Source organism: Gallinula chloropus, assembly GCF_964237585.1.
Source record: "Gallinula chloropus genome assembly, chromosome: 28".
NCBI lineage: Eukaryota > Metazoa > Chordata > Aves > Gruiformes > Rallidae > Gallinula > Gallinula chloropus.
In genome coordinates this window covers 4,142,677-4,161,058 of record NC_140113.1, presented here as the reverse complement: position 1 = coordinate 4,161,058, position 18,382 = coordinate 4,142,677, and the positions used below count along the sequence as shown (strand labels likewise).

The 18,382-nt window shown below is 66.0% G+C and overlaps 2 protein-coding genes across 2 annotated transcripts; one reads left to right on the top strand and one right to left on the bottom strand.

The window, feature by feature from the left end:
- Positions 1-215: 215 nt before the first annotated feature.
- CRLF1 (cytokine receptor like factor 1) lies at positions 216-7,480 on the bottom strand (the record flags this gene model as incomplete). Its single annotated transcript, XM_084276525.1, has 8 exons — positions 216-252; positions 431-609; positions 932-1,100; positions 1,181-1,338; positions 1,570-1,739; positions 2,063-2,192; positions 2,786-3,064; positions 7,417-7,480. The coding sequence occupies 8 exons, from the start codon at positions 7,478-7,480 to the stop codon at positions 229-231; spliced, it is 1,173 nt and encodes a 390-aa protein (XP_084132651.1). The 3' UTR covers positions 216-228.
- Positions 7,481-12,710: 5,230 nt separating this feature from the next.
- On the top strand, positions 12,711-17,601 carry TMEM59L (transmembrane protein 59 like; the record flags this gene model as incomplete). Its single annotated transcript, XM_084276330.1, has 8 exons — positions 12,711-12,860; positions 14,080-14,185; positions 14,445-14,539; positions 16,142-16,288; positions 16,377-16,485; positions 16,820-16,931; positions 17,078-17,195; positions 17,440-17,601. 8 exons carry the CDS (start codon positions 12,711-12,713, stop codon positions 17,599-17,601), a joined length of 999 nt encoding a protein of 332 aa, XP_084132456.1.
- Positions 17,602-18,382: the final 781 nt, after the last annotated feature.

The following is an 18,382-nucleotide window of genomic DNA, read 5'->3' as shown; positions in this document are numbered from 1 at the left end:
ATGCTGGGGGGTCGTGGTCCCGGGGGGCCAGCGGCACGTGAGGGGCTCCCGGGGCTGGCCCAGCCTGCCCCCCCTACCTCACCCCATCCCGTCCCCCGGGGCCGTGGGGCCGTGCGTCGTCCCAGCCGCCTTCCTGCTCCCCCCCGGCAGGGCCTGGCTGGGCGCTGGTGGTCCCGGGTGGTCTCCGGGCGCCCCGTATCATCCTGCCGGCGCTCGGTGCCCCGGGGGCTACAACTTATCACCGGGAAGAACCTGTGGAGAGGAGCAGAGCCCCGCGTCGCTGCCGGCCGCACGCCCCGGGGTCGGCATCACCCCGCATCCCCGGGGTTGGGGTGGTGGTGGGGGGTGCCAACCCGCATCCCTTCTCCCCCCCACCCCACCCCATCCCCACGGGTCGGGGCAGAAGAAGTGTGAAAGGCTCCTTACCTACCTGGTTGCGTGTTTTGTGCGATTTCTGCAGCCACACGCGCCACTGGTCGTACAGCTTGATGCCCAGGTTGGAGCAGCCGTACGCGTGTTTCTTCACCCACCCGAAGAACTGCTTCAGCTCCCGCCGCAGCGTCGTGTTCTGCTCCCCTCCTTTGGGGTCGCAGCCCCCCGCCGCTCGCTCTGCCAGCACAAAGAGTGTGTGGGGGGTGTCAGCATCAGCACCACCATGGGGGGAAACGGCTTAAGACACCCCCCCACCACCCCAAATCACCACTGCACGTGTGGGTGAGAGGAAAATGAGCGTTTCTTTGGCTTCCTGCTGGGGAAGCCGAGCTCCAAATTGGCTCCTTAGCAAGAAATCCAGGTGCTGGGCACGGAGCAGGGAAGGGCCCCCCCCCCTACCCCAGCACACCCCGTGTGCGCAGGGGAGGGGGAGCGCAGCGCTGCCAGCATCCCCTCCCTGCCTGCCCAGCCATGCCGGGCCGGCAGCAGCGGCGCTCACCGCTGCGCGGGGTGGAGGCGGCGGTGGGGTTGCTCCAGTCGCTCCAGATGCCGGCTTTCTTGGAGCCGTAGATGCCGAAGGGGTTACAGCGCACCTGGACGAAGTAGACCGTGCCGGGGCGGAGGCCGGCCAGGCGGCAGGATGTCTGGTTGCCCACATCATCCACCACCTGAGGAGGGAAGAGATGGCAGCGCCGGCACGGTTGGGCGTCCCGCCGTTGCCCAGCGCCGGCCGGTGATGCCGACCCACCTTCCATTCCGAACTGTCCTCCACCCGGTACTGGATCTGGTACTTGGCTTGGAAGAGGAAATCCTTGAGGGCTGGGGGGGAGCTCCAGCGCACGCTCAGCTGGTCCTCCAGGTCCCCCACCCGGCTGACATGCACGTCGGATGGCGGGTCGGTGGTGACTGTGGGGACAGGGATGGCACGGGTGGCACCATGGGGGGGGTTTGAGGAGCCACAGATGTGGAAAAAAACCCAACCCCAAACTCAAGGAAACCAGCCTGATTCAATTAGGAGCAATTCTGCTCACGTATCACCCATTCCCTGCTGCCCCCACCCCACCCCTGACATCCCACCACCCGCATCCCCCCCCAAGGTCGCTGGCACGGTGGTGGCATCGCGGCGCTGTGGCTCACCCACGTCGAGGATGTCCAACATGACGACGTCGGAGACGGCCACCCCCAGCCGGTTGGACGCCTCCACCCAGATCTCGTAGGGCGTGAAGAGGGCCAGGTCCTTGGGGATGTGGCAGGAGTAGGGCCCGGCCGTGTGGTACTCCTGGCATGTGTTGTCCCGGCCGTACCACCTGCGGGTGGGTGTTCAGTGCCGGCACCGTCGGGTACCAAGGATGCTCAACCCACCCGCTCCTAGCTCATTCACCTGCTGCTCAACACTGCCAGCATCAAGCTGTTGGGTTACCAGCCCCACGACCGCTTCTTCTCACCCTCCTCCTCCTCCTCCTCCATAGAGTGCATGGGGCATGGCTGACCGCCAGCGCTCGCAGTGGCCGAGACCCAAGGAAACTCATCACACCCCACACCCCCCAAGCAGGGGCCAGCCAGGAGGCGTCAGGCCCCCTGTTCCCCACCCCCCCTTTAAGAACAACCGTGGAGCAGCGCGAGTCCCCACCTGAGCTTGTACTTGAGGGTGTAGTTGGTGTGCAGGAAGGTCTCCCCTTCCGTCCCCGGTGCCCACTTGCAGGTGAGGTCCTTCATGTTTTTGGACCAGCAAGTGATGTTGACTGGTTTTTCTGGGGGTACTGGGAGAGAGGAAAGAACAAAGAGGCAGAGGGGGGATGAGACGAGACGTCAGAGCGGCAACACACGGTCCCAGCAGGCGATGCCACCCCCGTCCCCAGCAGCCACAGGCTTCCAGCCCCACAGCTGCAAACTGGATGGGGAAAGGGGCCGGTTTAAGCCCCTTCCCACCCCACACACACACCCAGCTCCTGCCCTGTTTTCCTCCAGCAACATCAATCCCAGAAACAAGCCCGTGCCATGTTCCCAGCTCGGCTCCGCGCGCAAGGACGCGGCACCGTCCTTAAAATAGCCCCAGATAAAATCTTACGGTTATTGATTCGGACAGAGTCACGTTCCCCGGGGGTTTGCCAGGGCGGCCTTGCTGCCACAGGCTGCAGATACGAGGCCGCGACAACCGGGCAGCCGCCAGCGCGCGACACAGGCCCCGCGGGGTGTTTCAGCCAGAACCAGGGTGTCAACCCCCCCAACGGGGATCCCCAACTGCTCCCACGGGAGCCGCGGTTCCCCCCCACGGCCCCCCCCAAAACGGCAAAGCAGCGCCAGGGCCGGGCCAAACCCGGCACGTGCAACCGCGCCGGCGCCGCCGACCTACGTCCAACGTAAAGGCAGGAGCCGGCCAAGATGCCGCCGTCTCTGCTGTGACACACCAGGTTGTCCCCCGACTGCTGCTTGGAGCCGTTGAGGTGGGCGAGGGCCACGCTGAGCGTGGTGGGGCCCAGCGCGGCGTAGGAGGCGGCGGGCAGGCGCCGGCCGTTCAGGGTCCAGTACAGGTCCTCGGCTTTCAGGTGAAAGTCCGGGCTGACCGTGCACGTGGCGACCAGCGAGGAGCCGATCAGCAGCGTGGGGTCTTGGGGGGAAATCACGGCGGGGTCTGCAGCCAGAGACACAAGGGGCAGGGGAGAAAGAACAATCACAACTCCTATATTTTATATATCTATCTATTATGGGAGGCTTGATATCTATAGAGATATTCCATTTACATCTATTATACATAGATTTAATATCTATATATAGATCATATTTATATATCTCATATATAGAATTAATATCTATATATAGATTGTATTTATATATCTCTATATGCATGTTTGGTATCTATATATAGATTCCATGTATATATCTCTATAAGCATAGGTTTAATATCTATATATAGATCCCATGTCTACCAAACGGGTATAAAATGTATTTAAATAGATAAATATATAAAATATATTGGGATAAATGTGGATGTGTGAAGATACACAGAGGTATCGATGAATATCCCTGGATTTATCTCAGCACAGCCCCTCGCCCCCCACGGGGGCTTCCCTGCCAGCTCGGGGGCTCCTGGGCAGAGTGGGGAGGGGGCTCCCAGCTGGGGAGCCTGTGGGGAGGGCTGCGTGGCGCGAGGCCGGGGGGTCTCGGTGCCGCCGTGGTTCTTTCCCAGCGCCGGGCGGGGGCTGGGTTGTGGCTTTGGGAATTTCTTCTGCAACAAAAGGATTGCAAAAGTGACCACGGAAAGTTTGGGGGGGGTGGGGGTGGGTGGATTTTCCCCCCTTCCCTCCCCACACACAAACACACACACACTTTTCCAAGGATTCCTGCTGATGGCCCCCCACGGAGTGTGCCACCCAGGGCCCGGCAGCGCATCCCGGCCCAGACCGGCGCTGGCCGCCTGTCTCATCCCCGCCATGTGCTGCCAAAACCCATCGGCGCCTGGTGCCCCTTGAGAAGCCATCCCCACTCCCCCAAAACAGTGCTCCACGCTGGGGACCCATCGGTGCTGGGAAACCCCCCCCTCCCCACCCCACTTTATTCCAGACCCCTGGACCACGAGGCTGCAGGGAAGAGGGTCCCATCCCCTCGGCGGGGTCTCTGGGTGCCCATCAGCCGTATCGGCTCCATCCGCACGCGCCGGGCTAATACCCCAAATTACCTCCCGGAAAACCCCGCGACCTCCTCTCCCCCGCGACCCTGATCAGCTTTCAGTGCCCGCCGGCCGCTCCAGCTCCCAGCCCGGTGCAATTAGTGCTCCGAAGGTCTCGTTACCCCGACGAGACCTTAATTAGCCGTGCCTCCCGCCGCTGCTGATGTGGGGGTAAGAGATCCGGGTGGAAAAGCACCCGGGAGCCATCGGTACCCCGAGCATCCGTGGCTGAGGACGTGGATCCATCCTACACTCCCCCAACTCCCACCCCAAAATCAAACCCTTCCTCAGGGTGTGGAAACCACCCCCCCCCCCAGCTCACCCCATCCCTCAGGGCCTCCAAAACCCCCACCCAGCCCCGCCACGGAGCCCAGCAGCACCCGCTGCCCCATGAGCCGAGCCAGGGCCGCTCCAGCTCGGCCGGTAACAGACCCAGCGCTCCGGGCCCTAATTCTCCTAAATCTTAATCTAAACAGCCCCAGAAACACACACGAGCGCCGCGAACCAGACACGTTTCCCGTCCTCTGTGCAGGACCCTCACAACGGGCCAATTTTATGTAGTTTTACTTTCCCCCCCCCCCCCATATATACACTCCCCACCCCCCCTTCTCCAAGCAAAAACCTCCCGAGGGGCCAAGTTTATATTTATTTCTTTCATTATCCCCCCCTGTGCCGGCTGCCCACCCCCTCCCCGCGCAGCCACAGCGCCAAACATGTGTTTTAAAAGGGAAAAGTGTGAAGTTTTTCGGATGGGAGAGGAAAGGGCCCGAGGGGGGGTAGGGGATACGGGGGGGGGGGGGGGAAACGCAGGCAGCCTGCGGAATGTGTGAGTCCCAAGGAAAATACCTGCTCTGCTCGGGGGGGGGGTTTGGGGGGCTTTCCTAGCGGAAAAAGACCCCGCTGATCAGGTGCTAAGTAATGCTATAAAGTAAAACCACATTTCCAAGGTGTCGGGAACGTTTATGCTTCTCTTCCGAAGGGCCGGGTTTCATTGTGCTTTTCTATCGGTGTTTTAAGGGGCTGGGGAAGAAAAGGAGGAAAAAAAGAAAAAGGAGGGGGGGAAAAACCCCACCAAACCCCAAACCGACCCCAAACCTGACCCCTCCGATAAGAGCTGGAGATCAGGACTTACTGAGATGTGCAGGGGGCTGAGGGAAGGCGGGGGGGGGATAAAATATAATAAGACACGTAACCGCCCTGGAGAACAAAAGGAAATTTGGGCAGCTCCGAGTCCGACCAGAAAAGTAAGTTTTCAAGTGGATATCTATTTATTTAGGGCTCTCCTAAAGCTCCAGCAGGGAGGTTTGTGGGTAGATACGGCACCGAAAATCGATTTCTCGCCTCCCACCCCCAAGCCCTTTCCCCCCTTCCCCGCCCCGAGTGGCATTTCTGGTGCCCATCCCTCGCTCGAGGAGGGATTTATAAAAAGCCCAGGCATTCCAGCCAGCGCGACCGCGCTGCACCGAGGGGAAACATTCGCTCTCTAAAAGGAGATTTGGCTTCGCCTTTCCCCAGCGCCGCACGTCGAGGGGCCGCGGGGCGAGCGCTCGCCCCGACCGACCCCCACGGGGGAGGGGGCGGGATGAGGGTCCCGGGTTTGAGGGGGTGGGGGGGGGAAGGTGGGTGAAAGCGTCTGCGAGCGGCACTGGGTGTCCCTGCCCTGGGGTGAGGGGAAAGGTGTGGGGTGAGCAGCATGGGGAGGGGGGTTCCGGCCACGTCCCCGCGCTGTCCCCCGGGGGATTAACCCCTCTGAGAAGGGCGCTGGGGGTGGGAACTGCTCCCCGCCGGACCCGCCCTGGTTCGGAGGCTCTTTAACGGCTCCCAAAGAGACTTTCAGAGCATTTTTCCTCCCCCCCTCCACACACACCCCTTCCTTCCACGGCATCTGCGATTCCCGCCCCAATTCCCGCTCCCCGAGGCGTCCCGTTAACGCCACGCGTGGGTCAGCGGGTAGGAGACCCCGGCGGCCGGGACCCCCGTGGCATCCCCGGGGACGTGGGAGCTGCGGAGCGGTGGCTGCTCCTGGCGGGCCCGTCCGCGCGTCGCAGCGAACATCCATCGCCTTGAGAAATTCCCATCATAGGGAGGAAGCCAAACTTCCTGCTGCGGGGAGCGGGCGCTCGTCTCCCCTGCGCTCGGGCCGGAGGGGAAAGCGGCGAGGAGACGGGTGGGACGGGGTTTAATTCGGGGTTCGGGCTCTGCCCGCCCGCCCCCCCCACCCCACTTCCTTTCCCCCCCCCCTCCCCCCGTGTGTGTGTCCCCCCCAAAGCGAGGGGGGACCCCGATCCCCACAGGGCTGAGGCCGCCCACAGCTCAGCCCACAGGTGGCACCTCCCGGACCTGCTACTGCAGGGTGGGACCCCCAAATGGGCATCACTGTGGAGCCCCCCCAGGGGTATTTTTTTTGGGGGGGGGCGAGGGGGGGGTAGGGGAGATTAATTGTTCTCCGTGGGGGAGGGAGCTCCCTATTGTTCTGGGTGGGGAAAAGGGGATTCATTGTTCTCTGGGTTGGGGGACGGGGCGGGGGGGAGGCTCTCTGGGGGGAAGGGAGGGTCCCCGCTGTCCTCAGCAGGAGGTGGGGGGGGTCTCAGAGGCTCTTGGGGAGAGGAAGGGAGGGTCATCGCTCCCGAGGGTGGGAGGGGGTCGCGTGGGGAAGGGGTTCGCTATTGTTCTCCGGACGGAGGACGGGGGTTTCCATTGTCCTGGGTGGGGAACGGAGCCGCATTGTTCTCGGGGAGGGGGGGTCCGCACGGCGGGGGGGGGGGCGGGCAATGGGGGAGCGACCCTTCTCGGCGAGGGGGGGGGTCCCTGTTTTGCACGGGGAGAGAGGACACTCGCTGCTCCCGCGGGAGGGGGGTCCCTGCTGCTCTCGGGATGGGGGGAACAAAAAAAGGCTCTTCTATTGTTCTCTGCGGAGAGCCGGGGGGGTCCCGGCTGGGCTGCGGGGCCGGGACGGGGAGGGGGGTGTCCCAGCTGCCAGCCGGGGGGCGATGTGGGGTCCCGGCTGCCTTGCGCGGGGCTGGGGGGGAAGGAGGGGGCACCGGTACCCGGCACCGCGCAGCCCCGAGGTGCGCCCGGCGATACCCCCGCCGCTCCCGGGGCAGCTCCGCATCCCGGCGCGGGAAGGGGTGGTGGGGGTGGGGGGACAGACGGGACACGGCGTCCGGAGCCCGCGAGAAGCGGGGGAGCCCCGAGGGGAACCGGACCCGCCCGGCCCCGACGGGACCCCCCGCATCGCGGCCCCCCCCACCCCCCCCCACCACCTCCCTCCCCCCGCGCCCACCTTGCGGGAGCCGCTCGGTGCTCCCGGTACTCACAGGCGAGCGGCTCGGCGCGGAGGAGCCGCAGGCAGAGCAGGAGCAGCGGCGGGAGCAGCGGCATGGCCGGCTCCGGTGCCCGTCGGTGCCCGGGGCGGCGGAGCGCACCGGCACGTCCGGGGAAGTCCCGAGCAAGTCTGAGCAACCCCCGGTTACCAAAGCCCTAAATGCCGCCCTGGCCCCGCCCCGCCCGGCCCGGGCCCGCCCCCGGGGGGGCAGAAAGGCACCGGCCCCGGAGCCCCGCCGTCCCGCTCCGGTACCGGCCCCGGTCCCGATCCCCGACGCCCGCCCGGTGCTGCCGCGGGATGCTGCACCCGCGTGTCCCCGTCCCCGTCCCCCCCGCAGCCCGGGGCCGGTGTCCCGCTCCCCCCGAGCCCCGCGGAAGGTGAGTAAGAGCCGCCCCGGGGCCGCCTTCCCACGGGTGACTCATGCGCGGCCTCCCCGGACCCTCCCGTGCCCCCGGGGCCGCTCCCGGTGCTGCAGACACAGCCGGACCGGACCCGCGGGGGCTCCTCCCTCCCCCCCCCCCCCAATTAAAAGTGTCCTAGGAGACCAGAATCCCGTTGCTGCTTCTTTGGGGCCGAACCACGGAGTATCCTTAAATCCCGATGGATTCTGGCGAACCAGCATCTCCAGGCTGTTCCCTAAAAAACTCCCCCAAAGGCTGGGAAAAAAGCCCCAGGTGGCTTCAGGCCCCCCCAGGGTGGGGGCTGCGTTTGTCCCCAGGGGTCCTGGGCTGCCCGGAGTCGGTGGCCTGTCCGGTCGTGCTGCAGAGGAGCATCACTTGGGCATCACTATGGGGGTGCCTCCTCCCGTGTGCCCCCCCCAGCACTCGATGGCACTGAGAGCTTTGCAGACCCTCGGATGGGTGGGCAGAGCCCTGGGACAGCAGGTCCTGGCTGTGACAAGGCCACTGTCCCCACACATGGGTTGTCCCCTGCTACATGTGGCAGTGGGGCACCCCAAGAGCAGCCCATGCCGAGGGCTGCCTGGGTTGTGTGTCGTCCCCCCCCCCAGCAGAGGGGACATGGAAGGACCTGCTGGCCCTGACCTGGAGGTTGGGGTGGGGCTGGGACCCTCGAAGCTGTGGGACCACTGGCCTGGCTGGGGGCCGGTGGGCTCTGACAGCTCAGAGCTGGGGGGTGGGGGGGTGTTTCCAGCCCATGATGACATTGTCCTGTGGATTTCCCTGTCCCTTTGCTCCCTGTCCCAGCTCTGTGCATCCTCTCAGCCTTGAGGACAGGGATACGGCTCCTGGCAGGGGACAGAGCATCGAGGGGCAGAGCCAAGGGTGACAGGGGACACCTGAGTGGCCCAGGGTGCCCTTCCCAAAGGGGTAACACTGCACATCAGCCCCTGCCCCACAGCACCGGGGTGTGGGGGGTGGGGCTGGGGGGCAAAGGACTGAGATCCCCACGGGGATGGGAGGTGTGGGGGGGGTGACACTGCGGTGGGGGTCACTGCGGGGCTGGGAGGTGTTGGGTGCTGGCTGAAGGGGCCTCAGGGGTTAGGGAATACACCATGAAAAGGGAGCGTGGGGCAGACAAAGCCGTGCCTTTTCCCAGCAGCCTGATTTTTTGGAAGCTTCTGAACTGTTTTTGTTGAAATTTCCCAAAAATGTCAGGCTCTGGGAGCCACCCAGCCTGAGGAGCTGCAGCGGCCGCGGTCTGGCCAAGTGAATCACGGCCGCGCCGGGAGCTGCCGGCCACCCGCCATCCCGACCCACCGCCCCGATCCTCCCGGGACGGCCCCCAGGGGCAGGAACCCCTGGTGGGTGCTGGGAAGGGGGGATGGTGGGATGGAGGGGAAGAGGAATCACCTCCCCAATGCTGGAGTGGGGACCAGGCTGCCCACCTGCGCTGCTGGCACCGCATCCTGCCCCACACACCTTCTCCTGCCCCCGGCCAAGCCCGTCAGCTGCCACCCAGAGCTCACGGAGAAGTGGGATCTAGTGTGGCTGTTTTGGGGAGCAGGGATGGGTGGGGTCCCGAGGGTGGGGGTGACACTGGTCCTGGTGCCAGCAGAGGGGACACGGCCATCTCTGGCAAAAGCATCATCAGAAGGTGGCTTGAGGCTTTGCTGGGGGGACGTGGGGGGCCAGTGGCACTGGGGGGAGAGGTGAGCATTGGTCCCTACTGGTGTCACCTGGGACATGCCCAGGGTGTCACCTCAGGTGGCTTGGGGACGTTCACCCTCCCCAGCCCACAGCAGCATCCGCAGGTGGGATGGGGACGGGGTGTGGGGATGGAGCCAGCCCCGAGCTGCCATGCCCATGGTCCTGGCACCTGCCCGGCGCCGCGCGGTGACACCGGGCACTGGGCTGGTGCCGGGGTCTGGGCAGTGGTGGGAGCAGCCGGCGGTGACAGAGCTGCCTCCCGCTCTGAGTCAGCGCCCCGGTCAGCAGGCAGATGTGGTCAGCGCTGCCCTTTGACAGTGACCTTTAAAGAGCTGCTCCCTCCTCCTGCCCACGAGCCGCCGCGCTCCCAGGCACCGGCTGGGCTCCCGCAGGCGGGTGGGGGGCAGGATCCGGCCCGCAGCCCCCCCTGACCCCCAGCCTGGGCTGTTGGCGTCAGCACGGTGGTCCCCTGGGACTGGTGCGGTCCGGCTGCCCCTTCCCGGCGTGGCTCCATTCCCAGGGCCTCTCTGCCCTGGTGCAGGGCAGGATCTGGCTGTGGGGCCCAGCTCCCAGGCAGGATGTAACTCCCTCCACACGGATCCAGGACCCCGGGGTGGCCCTGGCAGTGTCCCCACATCCAGGCTGAGCATCCTCCATCCAGTCCAGCTTCCCACCGACCATCACCCTCCCGCCAGCCTCCATCATGTGTCACCGGGGCCGGGCCCAGCACATCTACCCTGAATTAATCTAATTACTCCGTTTCCCAGCCAGAGCTCGCTCCATAAAGTCCTTGGACAGAGACAGCATCTGGCTCAAGGGCCAGGGTGTAAAAAACAAACAATAAAAAAACACAAAACCCCAGAAAAAGCAGGAGGAGAGGCGCAGCAGAGCTGCTTCTGACTGCCTGCATCCTTTTAAAGTGACCTGGGGGAAAAATAAAGAGGCTAGAAATGCAAAGAATCCAGCAGTCAGTTTTCTTTCTATTCCTCTCAGTCACATTTCCACATCCACGGGTAATTTATAACCCGCTTAACCCCTTCCCTGCACAGCCCCCCCTGGCTCCAGAGCATCCCTCAGTGGGCGGCCGCACCTTCCCACCTCTGTTTGCTTTGGGAAGCACAACAAGTCCTGCCAGAGGAGTTTGCTGATCTCGAGAGGGGTGAGAGAGAGGGGGGAAAACCCCAGGGTTTGATGTTGAGTGGGTGCTTGAATGCCAGGGGTGGGCTCTGTGGGGGTTGGGGCACAGCGGGGGGCAGGTCCCCTGACCAAGGTGGGGGGGGGGGGGGTGGGACTGTGGGGACACACCAGCCAGTGTGAGGGGAGCCTGTGGCTTTGAGAAGGGCTCCCGAAAATGTAGGTCAGTAGTGACAGATGGGAAAGGCACCGAGTGCTGCGGGAGCGGGGAGGGGAGAGGAGGGAGGGCAGTAGATGCTGGCCGACTGGGATGCGGTTGCTGGGAAGGGTGGCTCTCCCAGTAAGCCCGAGGGGATGGATGGAGGGTGGGCAGGTGCCAGGCGGAGCGCAGGCAGGTGCGGCACGGCGCTCCCACCGCTGGGTTCGGTGCCTCCCGGGGTCGGGGCTGCGGCTCCGTCCCTCCCGGCCGGTGGGAGCCTCACCTGCAGCGCGGAGCCGTGATTTATGGTGACGGCCCCCAATCTATCCCATTTACTTGGCCATTAGTCACCGGAGCTGGACACGGGGCCGAGGGGCTGGACGGGCTCCAAGGGGGGGGGGGAAGGGGGGAGCGCAGCCGACCTGGCAGCCCCGCCAGCCCGGCCGGAGCACATTTTCTCCCGGCCCTGGTTTGATTAACAAGATGAATAAGCTGGCGGAGCGCAGCGGGGCGAGGAGAGGCCCCGCTCCCTGCTCCCAGGGGGGGCACGGGGCTGCGCTCCCCCCCCCGCTGCTCTCCCTGAGGGGATCCAGCTGCTCTCACCCCTCTCCCCTCACCCCAGGGTGCAGAGCACCCCTCAACCCTGAGCTGGGACTGGGAGACACCCCCCACCCCTTCCCCGTGAGGGGGTCCTGCCATGTGTTCCCCATTAGGGCTGGAGGTTCGCGAAACCCCCAGCTCTCCTCCTCCTCCTCCTCCTCTTCCTCCTCCTCCTCCCCCCGGGCCCGCTTTGGGGTGCTGCCATAAATAAGGCTAATGGGCAGGGCAGCGGCCGCGCACGGGGCCAAGCCTCTGCCTTTTATGTCTGTTAAACCCTGGGAAATCAAAGCTGTAAATCTGGGGTGTCAGGGAGAGCCCAGCGCCCGGGCTGGGGGGGCCCGTGGCACAGGATGGGGGTGGGATGCGCAAAGGGGACTCAGGGACGCCCCGAGGGCCACTGCGGGCAGCAGCTCTGGGTACTGGGTGGGTACAAGGGGCTCGTCCTCTCCCGGGGGGACAGTCCCTGTGGGGGTGCTGGTCCCAGCATCACAGCAGCCCGGTCCCCCCGTGCCTGTCTGTACCTCCTGGTCCCCACATGCACCCCAGGCCCCTCGGGACTGGTGCCAGTGGGACCCCCCAGTCTCTCTGCATCCCGCAGTTCGCCTGTGCTCCTTTGATCCCTGTGCACCCCCTGTGGCGCCCCCCACACCCCCTTCCCCATCCCGGGTGTCCCGCAGTCTCCCTGCATGCCCCAGTGTCTCCCTAAATCCCCTGGTTCCCCCACACCCTCTGGTCCCTGGGCATCACCCAGTGCCTGGGCATCTCCCTGCCCTCCTGCATCCCACGGTCCCCGTGCACCCCCCGGTCCCCAGTGCCCCCCGCATCCCCCGGTACCCATGCATCCCCAGTGCCTGGGCACCCCCCTGCACCCCCGCATCCCCCGGTCTCCCTGCATCTCCCGGTACCCGAGCATCCCCAAGTCCCCAGGCCCTCCCTGCATCCCCCGTTTCCCCCGCATCCCCGGTACCCAAGCATCCCCCGGTGGCCGAGCATCCCCCGGCCCTCACCCCCTCTCCCCCCCGCACACCCGGACACCCCCCCACCTCCCGCACCCCTCCCGCTCCGGTGCCGCTGGCGGGGGCTGCCGGTGCCGGCGGATCTGCGGCAGTCTGCGGCGGCTCCCCCCCCGCCCCCCGGCTCCCCCCCGCCGCCATCGCACGGCGCACGGCGCGTCACGGCGGGGCCGGCAGCGGCGGCGGCGGTGGGTGCGCTCCGCTCCGCGCCGCTCCGCGCCCCGCGCCCGCCATGGCGGCCCGCAGCCCCCGGGCCCTGCTCGCCCTCGGCCTGGCCTTGGCCGCCGCCGCCGCCGCCGCAGACCCCTTCTCGTCCCAGCTGGGAGACACCGCCGGGTGCCGCGGGCAGTGCGGCCGCAGCCTCCCGCGCCGAGCCGCCGCCGCGGGGCCGGTGGGTAGCGCCGGGGGTACCGGGGGAGCCGGGGTTGGGGGGGGGGGAGCGGCAGTAGCGCCGGGAGTAGAGGGGGTATCGGGGGTGTTTGGGGGGGCCGGGAGCACCGGGGGGGAGCTGGGAGCATCGGGGTGTACTGGGAGCATCGTGGGGGACCGGGAGGATGGCGGGGGGGGACCGGGAGCACCGGGGGTACCGGGCGCACCGGGGGCACCAGCCCACCCGGCGCGGGCATCACCACTGCACGGCCCCACACCGGGAGCCCCGGGGGGGCACCGGGAGCGCCAGGGGAGCCCCAGGGGTGTCCTCCCCTGTGGGTTCGGGGTGCCCCTGGTGAGGGCAGAGGTTTGGGGTGTGTGGAGAGGCTTCGGGGTGCCCCCCCGGTCTCACCCGTGCCAGGTTTGGGGTGCTGTCAATGGCATCAGCCCCCCCACCCCCCCCCCCCGGGTGCCACTGCCGGGGACACAGTGGGTGCTCACCCCCCCCAGCTGCCCCCGTGCCCCATCCCCGTGGCTGAGCCGTTCCCGGTGGGGCCGGTGAGGCTGGGAACGGCCGGGGGAGCAGCGTGGGATGGAGCTGGACCCAGAGCACCGTGGAAAGCCGCTGCTCAGAGCCGCCGTGGTGGGGGGGCCCAGATGGCACCCAGGGCTGTCCCCACATCTAGGCCGGTGCCTTGGCAGGAGCCTGGGGTGTGTGGGGGGGTCGTGTTCCTGTCTGGGTGGGAGCAGCCAGCACCCAGCCCTGCCAGCACACGGACCCCCGTGTGGGGGGGCACCTGCTTCCCCACGTGCAGACACAGGCAGTGACCACTGCAGGCACCCCCCGGTGTGTTCCCAGCACCCCCATCACGTGCACACCCCAGCAGCCCCCCCCTTCTGCCAGCCCACATTGGGGCCCAGCTGTTGCCAAGAGCTCCCACATCAATGGGGGGACCTGCCGTGGCCTCGGTGGGCACGAGGCCCCCTGCAAACCCCCCCTCAAGGTGCAGACTGGGGGGCAAAGGCAGCTCTCCCCCTGCCCCCCCAATGCCATTGCCCAGGGTCGGGGTGCCAGCCCCAGCTGTGGCTCTGCAGGAGGGTGGCAGTGCCCGGTGCCCCCCAGCCACAGTGAAGGGGTGTGTGTGTGGGGGGGGGCCGCGGCAGGGGTCCGGCACAGCCATCGGGCTGAGCCTGGTGCCAGCTCCACGCTCTCCTCCTCCTCCTCCCCGCAGGATGCTGTTCTCAACGCCTGTTACCGGGGCTGCCGGCTGTTCTCCATCTGTCACTTCGTGGATGCGGGCGCCGAGCTGAACACAACCAGAGCCGAGTGTGAGGCAGGTGAGGAACCAGCGCCCGAGCGGCCCCCGTGCCTCAGACACCATCCTGGGGAGGGGGTCTCCCACCCACCGCCCTCCCCAGCATCCTGCCCCCGCTCAGCCCCGTGCAGTGCCCTGGGGCCACATCCGCACCCCGCTGCAAAACAAGGAGGGGGGGGGGGCAGATTTACACCCACCGGGTGGGTAGGGGGGGTCTTGGGGGTGCAGGGCTGTGTCAGGGGGATCAAGCAGCCCCTGACCCTGCCCCCCCTGCCTCGCAGCGTGTGCTGAAGCCTACAGCAACGCAGAGGAGCAGTTTGGCTGCGTGACCGGGTGCCGCAAGCAGCTGCCCGAGGTGGAGAGCAGGAAGGAGAAGGTGAGGGGATGGGGAGATGGGACCCTCACCAGTTCCCCAGGGCATGGGGACACGGGGTATCTCCGTCACCGTGGGGACGGCAGGGACCACAGTTTGCTGCTGCTGGACAGAGCTGGCAGTGCTGACGTGATGGAGGTCACTGCGCCCCCCCAGCCCACCAGCCACCCATGCCTGGGACTCTGGGGGGACCCTGGAATGTGACCCCTTCCCCTGTGGCAGCTCAGCCCCTCCTGTGCCAGGGGATGGAGGCTATAAAACCCCACACATGCAACCTGTCCATCCATCCATCCATCCCTCCATCATCCCTCCCTCCCTCCCTCCCTCCCTCCCTCCCTCCCTCCCTCCCTCCCTCCCTCCCTCCCTCCCTCCCTCCCTCCCTCCCTCCCTCCCTCCCTCCCTCCCTCCCTCCCTCCATCATCCATCCATCCATCCATCCATCCATCCATCCATCCATCCATCCATCCATCCATCCATCCACCCACCCATCCATCCATCCTCCCTTCCCTCTGCTCTCCCAGTGCACTTTGGGACCAGGTGCTCCCTGCTCACTCCCACTGCCGGGTGCCTGTTGCATCCTGCTCTATTTTCTATCCTCTGTTAACCATGGCCCTGTGGACAGGGGGTGCTCTGGGCATGCTGGGGGGGGGGGGCAGGAGCCCATCACTGGCCCATCACACTGCTCGACCCGGGGGTTTGGGCCAGGCAGGGTGGTCCCACTGGCTTCCCAGGGTATGAGGTTCCGACCGGTGACTCCTGCAGATACCCCCAGTTCTGATCTGCTTTCCTTCCCAGCAATTAACAACGCTTTTCCCCTCCTCCTTTTACTTAATCCCACTTTTGCCCAATTAATTAAATTAGACTTTGGCCCAAGGCGGAGCCTTTTGGCTTCGTGCACATGGAGATGAGGCTGAATTTGCTGGGGCTCCTTGGAAAAGCCACTTTGCAGCCTGGATTTAAGGCCTTCCCGGTCTCTGATCCCACTTCCCAGCCCCTCTCCAAGGTCGGGGATGAGCATCAGGGGTGGAGTAGCCAGTTGATGGGGGGGGTGTGGGGGGGGTGGGGTGTCTGTCACCCCTTTGAGCCACCCGGAGCATTTTTTCCTCCGGGTTCCCAGACGAGCGCGCAAAGCAGATTTAGCATAATAATTAGATACAGAATCTGACCTATTTATTTCCTGTTTGCTGGTTTGACCGTGCAAGGGGCTGTCGGAAAATGTTGGGAGCCAGTGGCAGGGAGCAGCCAAGCGGATTCCAGCAGGGATGCTTTAAAAATAACAAACCGCCGCGACGGCCAAGAATCCAGGGCACGGGGAGGCTGCCAGGAGAGCAACGCCCTCGGCACATCCCGCTCGCTCCCATTGTTTAAAGAGCTGGTGGGAGCCAGGGGATGGGTGACGGCCCTTGGGGACCGTGGGTCTGGGCTCGGTGACCCTCCCCAGGGCTGGAGGACGGGGTGCTGTGCAGCTCCATCCCTAGGGAAGCAGGCTGAGCGCTGGGGCTGAGCTGCTGGCTCGACCCGGACGCATCCGTGGGGTGGGATGTCATCTGTCAGAGTGGGTGATGAGGGGGGTGGTGGTGACACGGTGTCCCTGCTGCTTGGCAGAGCCTGGAGCCCCAGGTGCCGGTGTTCTCCATGTTCGATTTGGTCTCCACCTTCTGCAACGACATCGTCAGCTCTGCCCAGAGCTTCATCTCCTCCACCTGGACCTTCTACCTGCAGGCGGATGACGGCAAAGTCGTGGTGTTTCAGGTGGGGGTGTCCCCATCCCCTCGTGCCCAGGGGGATGGGGACCCCCTTGCTCACCACCTTCTCCCTTCTTTCCCTGCCAACCCGCCAGTCCCAGCCCGAGATGGAGTATCCGGTACCCGAGGCGCAGGAGATGCAGCCGGAGAGACCGGTGCGGCCAGGACCGGGGTCCAGCCCCCACGTCCCCCAGCCCCACACAGGTGCCAGGGGTGGGTGGGGGGAATCCAGGCTGCTGGCAGGGGGGCTGGGAGCCTCGGAGCCCTCCTGGCTCTCATCCGACTTCTCCAGAGCCAAACAAATTACCCGCTTCTGGGGGCTGATTAACCTCCCACATCCCGCACCCATGCGGGGGGGGGGGGGGGCTGGATTTGGGACCTGCTCCAAGAAGTTGCTGGGGTCTTCTGCACCCCCTGCAGCAGGCAGAGGATCCCAGGGGGTCGGGGAGGAGAGGACACTGCCCGCAGCCCTGCTCTGACCACAGGCTGGGATGCCCATGGTGGGTACCAGGGCTCAGCATCACCTCTCTCCTGCCAGGCCCCCGGGCAAAGGGGGAGAAGCCCCCCATGAAGGAGCCAAGGGTCAAAGCCAAGGCGCAGCATGCGGACCCCCCGCAGCCAGAGCACGACTTCCTCGGCTGCATGTCCAAGTAGGTGCTGAGGGGGCTGCACAGGAGCTGGGTGGGCCCTGGATCTGCTGGAGGGGATGCTCCTTCCCTCCCTCCCCCAAACTCTCCACTGAGCCCTGCCATAAACTCGTGCCTGTTCCTTGGCGGGGGGTGGTGGGGTGTTACAGGCGCTCAGGCCTTCCTCGCTGGATCCTGGCTGCCTGCCTCTTCCTCTCCATCATGGTGATGCTGTGGCTGAGCTGTGCCAGCTTGGTGACTGCTCCCGAGCAGCACGTCAAGACCCAGGTACGGGGCGAACAGTGCTCAGCACAGCAGGGGAGGGGGGGTCCTCTGGGGGTCCCTGACACCTCAGGTCTGCCCATCCCAGCTGGGTGAGACAGGAACAGGGGCTTTGTGGTCCCCTGGGTTGGGCAGCATGTCTGTGCTGCACAGAATGTCCCCGTCCACCCCTGCAGCGCTCCCAGCCTAGGGGAGAGGGGCTCCTGCCCTCTTCTCTGTGGCTGCACCGTCCCCTCTGCCTCTCTTCCAGCCTCTGAGCATCAACGGGGACAAAGAGTACCTGGAGGACCTGGATGGCCCCGGCACCTTCCCCCTGCCGCCCGTCATCGCCGTCACCCTGTGCCCCACACACGGCGGGGAGGACGTGGGGCCGCTGCCGCTCAAAGTCGACCTGGACAAGACCGTCCTGTAGCGGTCCCACCCCTCCCCGTCACCTCCACACCACCTCCCTGTCACCGTCCCCTTGCTGGCCCCGTGGCCTCATCCCTGGCCCCGCTCCCTGCCCCATGTCCCTGGCTCCTGGAGGGGCATCCCTGGCTCCGGCACGGGGGGTGGCTGGGGGTACGCTCTGGCCTGGTCCCACTGCCCTCCCCAGGGACGGCCGCTGTGGAGGAGGCTCCAGGGAGCCGGGCAGCGGCTTTGCCTCCTCCATAGCTGTTCTGTTCCTGGGATCCTGGTTTCCAGCACTCAAGAGCCAAGAGAGGAGCTGCCAGAGTGGGGAGGCTGGGGGGAGCCCATCCTTGGAGCGGGGCGGTCTGTCTCCTCCCGACCGGAGCCCCCGGGGCCCCGCAGCCCTCCGGGCATGGGTCCAGCGCTGGGCAGGAGGGAGCCGGCTGCGGTGGGGGATGGAGAGTGTCTGCAGCGTTCTGGGCTTTGGCTCGGCACATCCCCGGCCTCCCACCTTGGGCTGAGCCTCCAAGGCGCCGTCTCTGGCCCTGGGAACTCCCTTCCGCTGGCCGGAGCCGATTGCCTTGGGGAGCCGAAACGTGGCGAATGGATTTGGCGTTGGCAGCCGGAGAGAGGAGCGGATCTTGCCGCCTCCATGCCCACGCAAGGACCCAGCCAGCCCCTTCCTGGAGCTGCGGAGGGGCCCTGGGATGGCTCCATCCCCTCCCTGCTCCGTGATGCTCTTTTGGGGTGACTGGCCCCGGTGCTGATGGGCTGCCAGTGGGACCAAGCAGGGGACGAGGCAG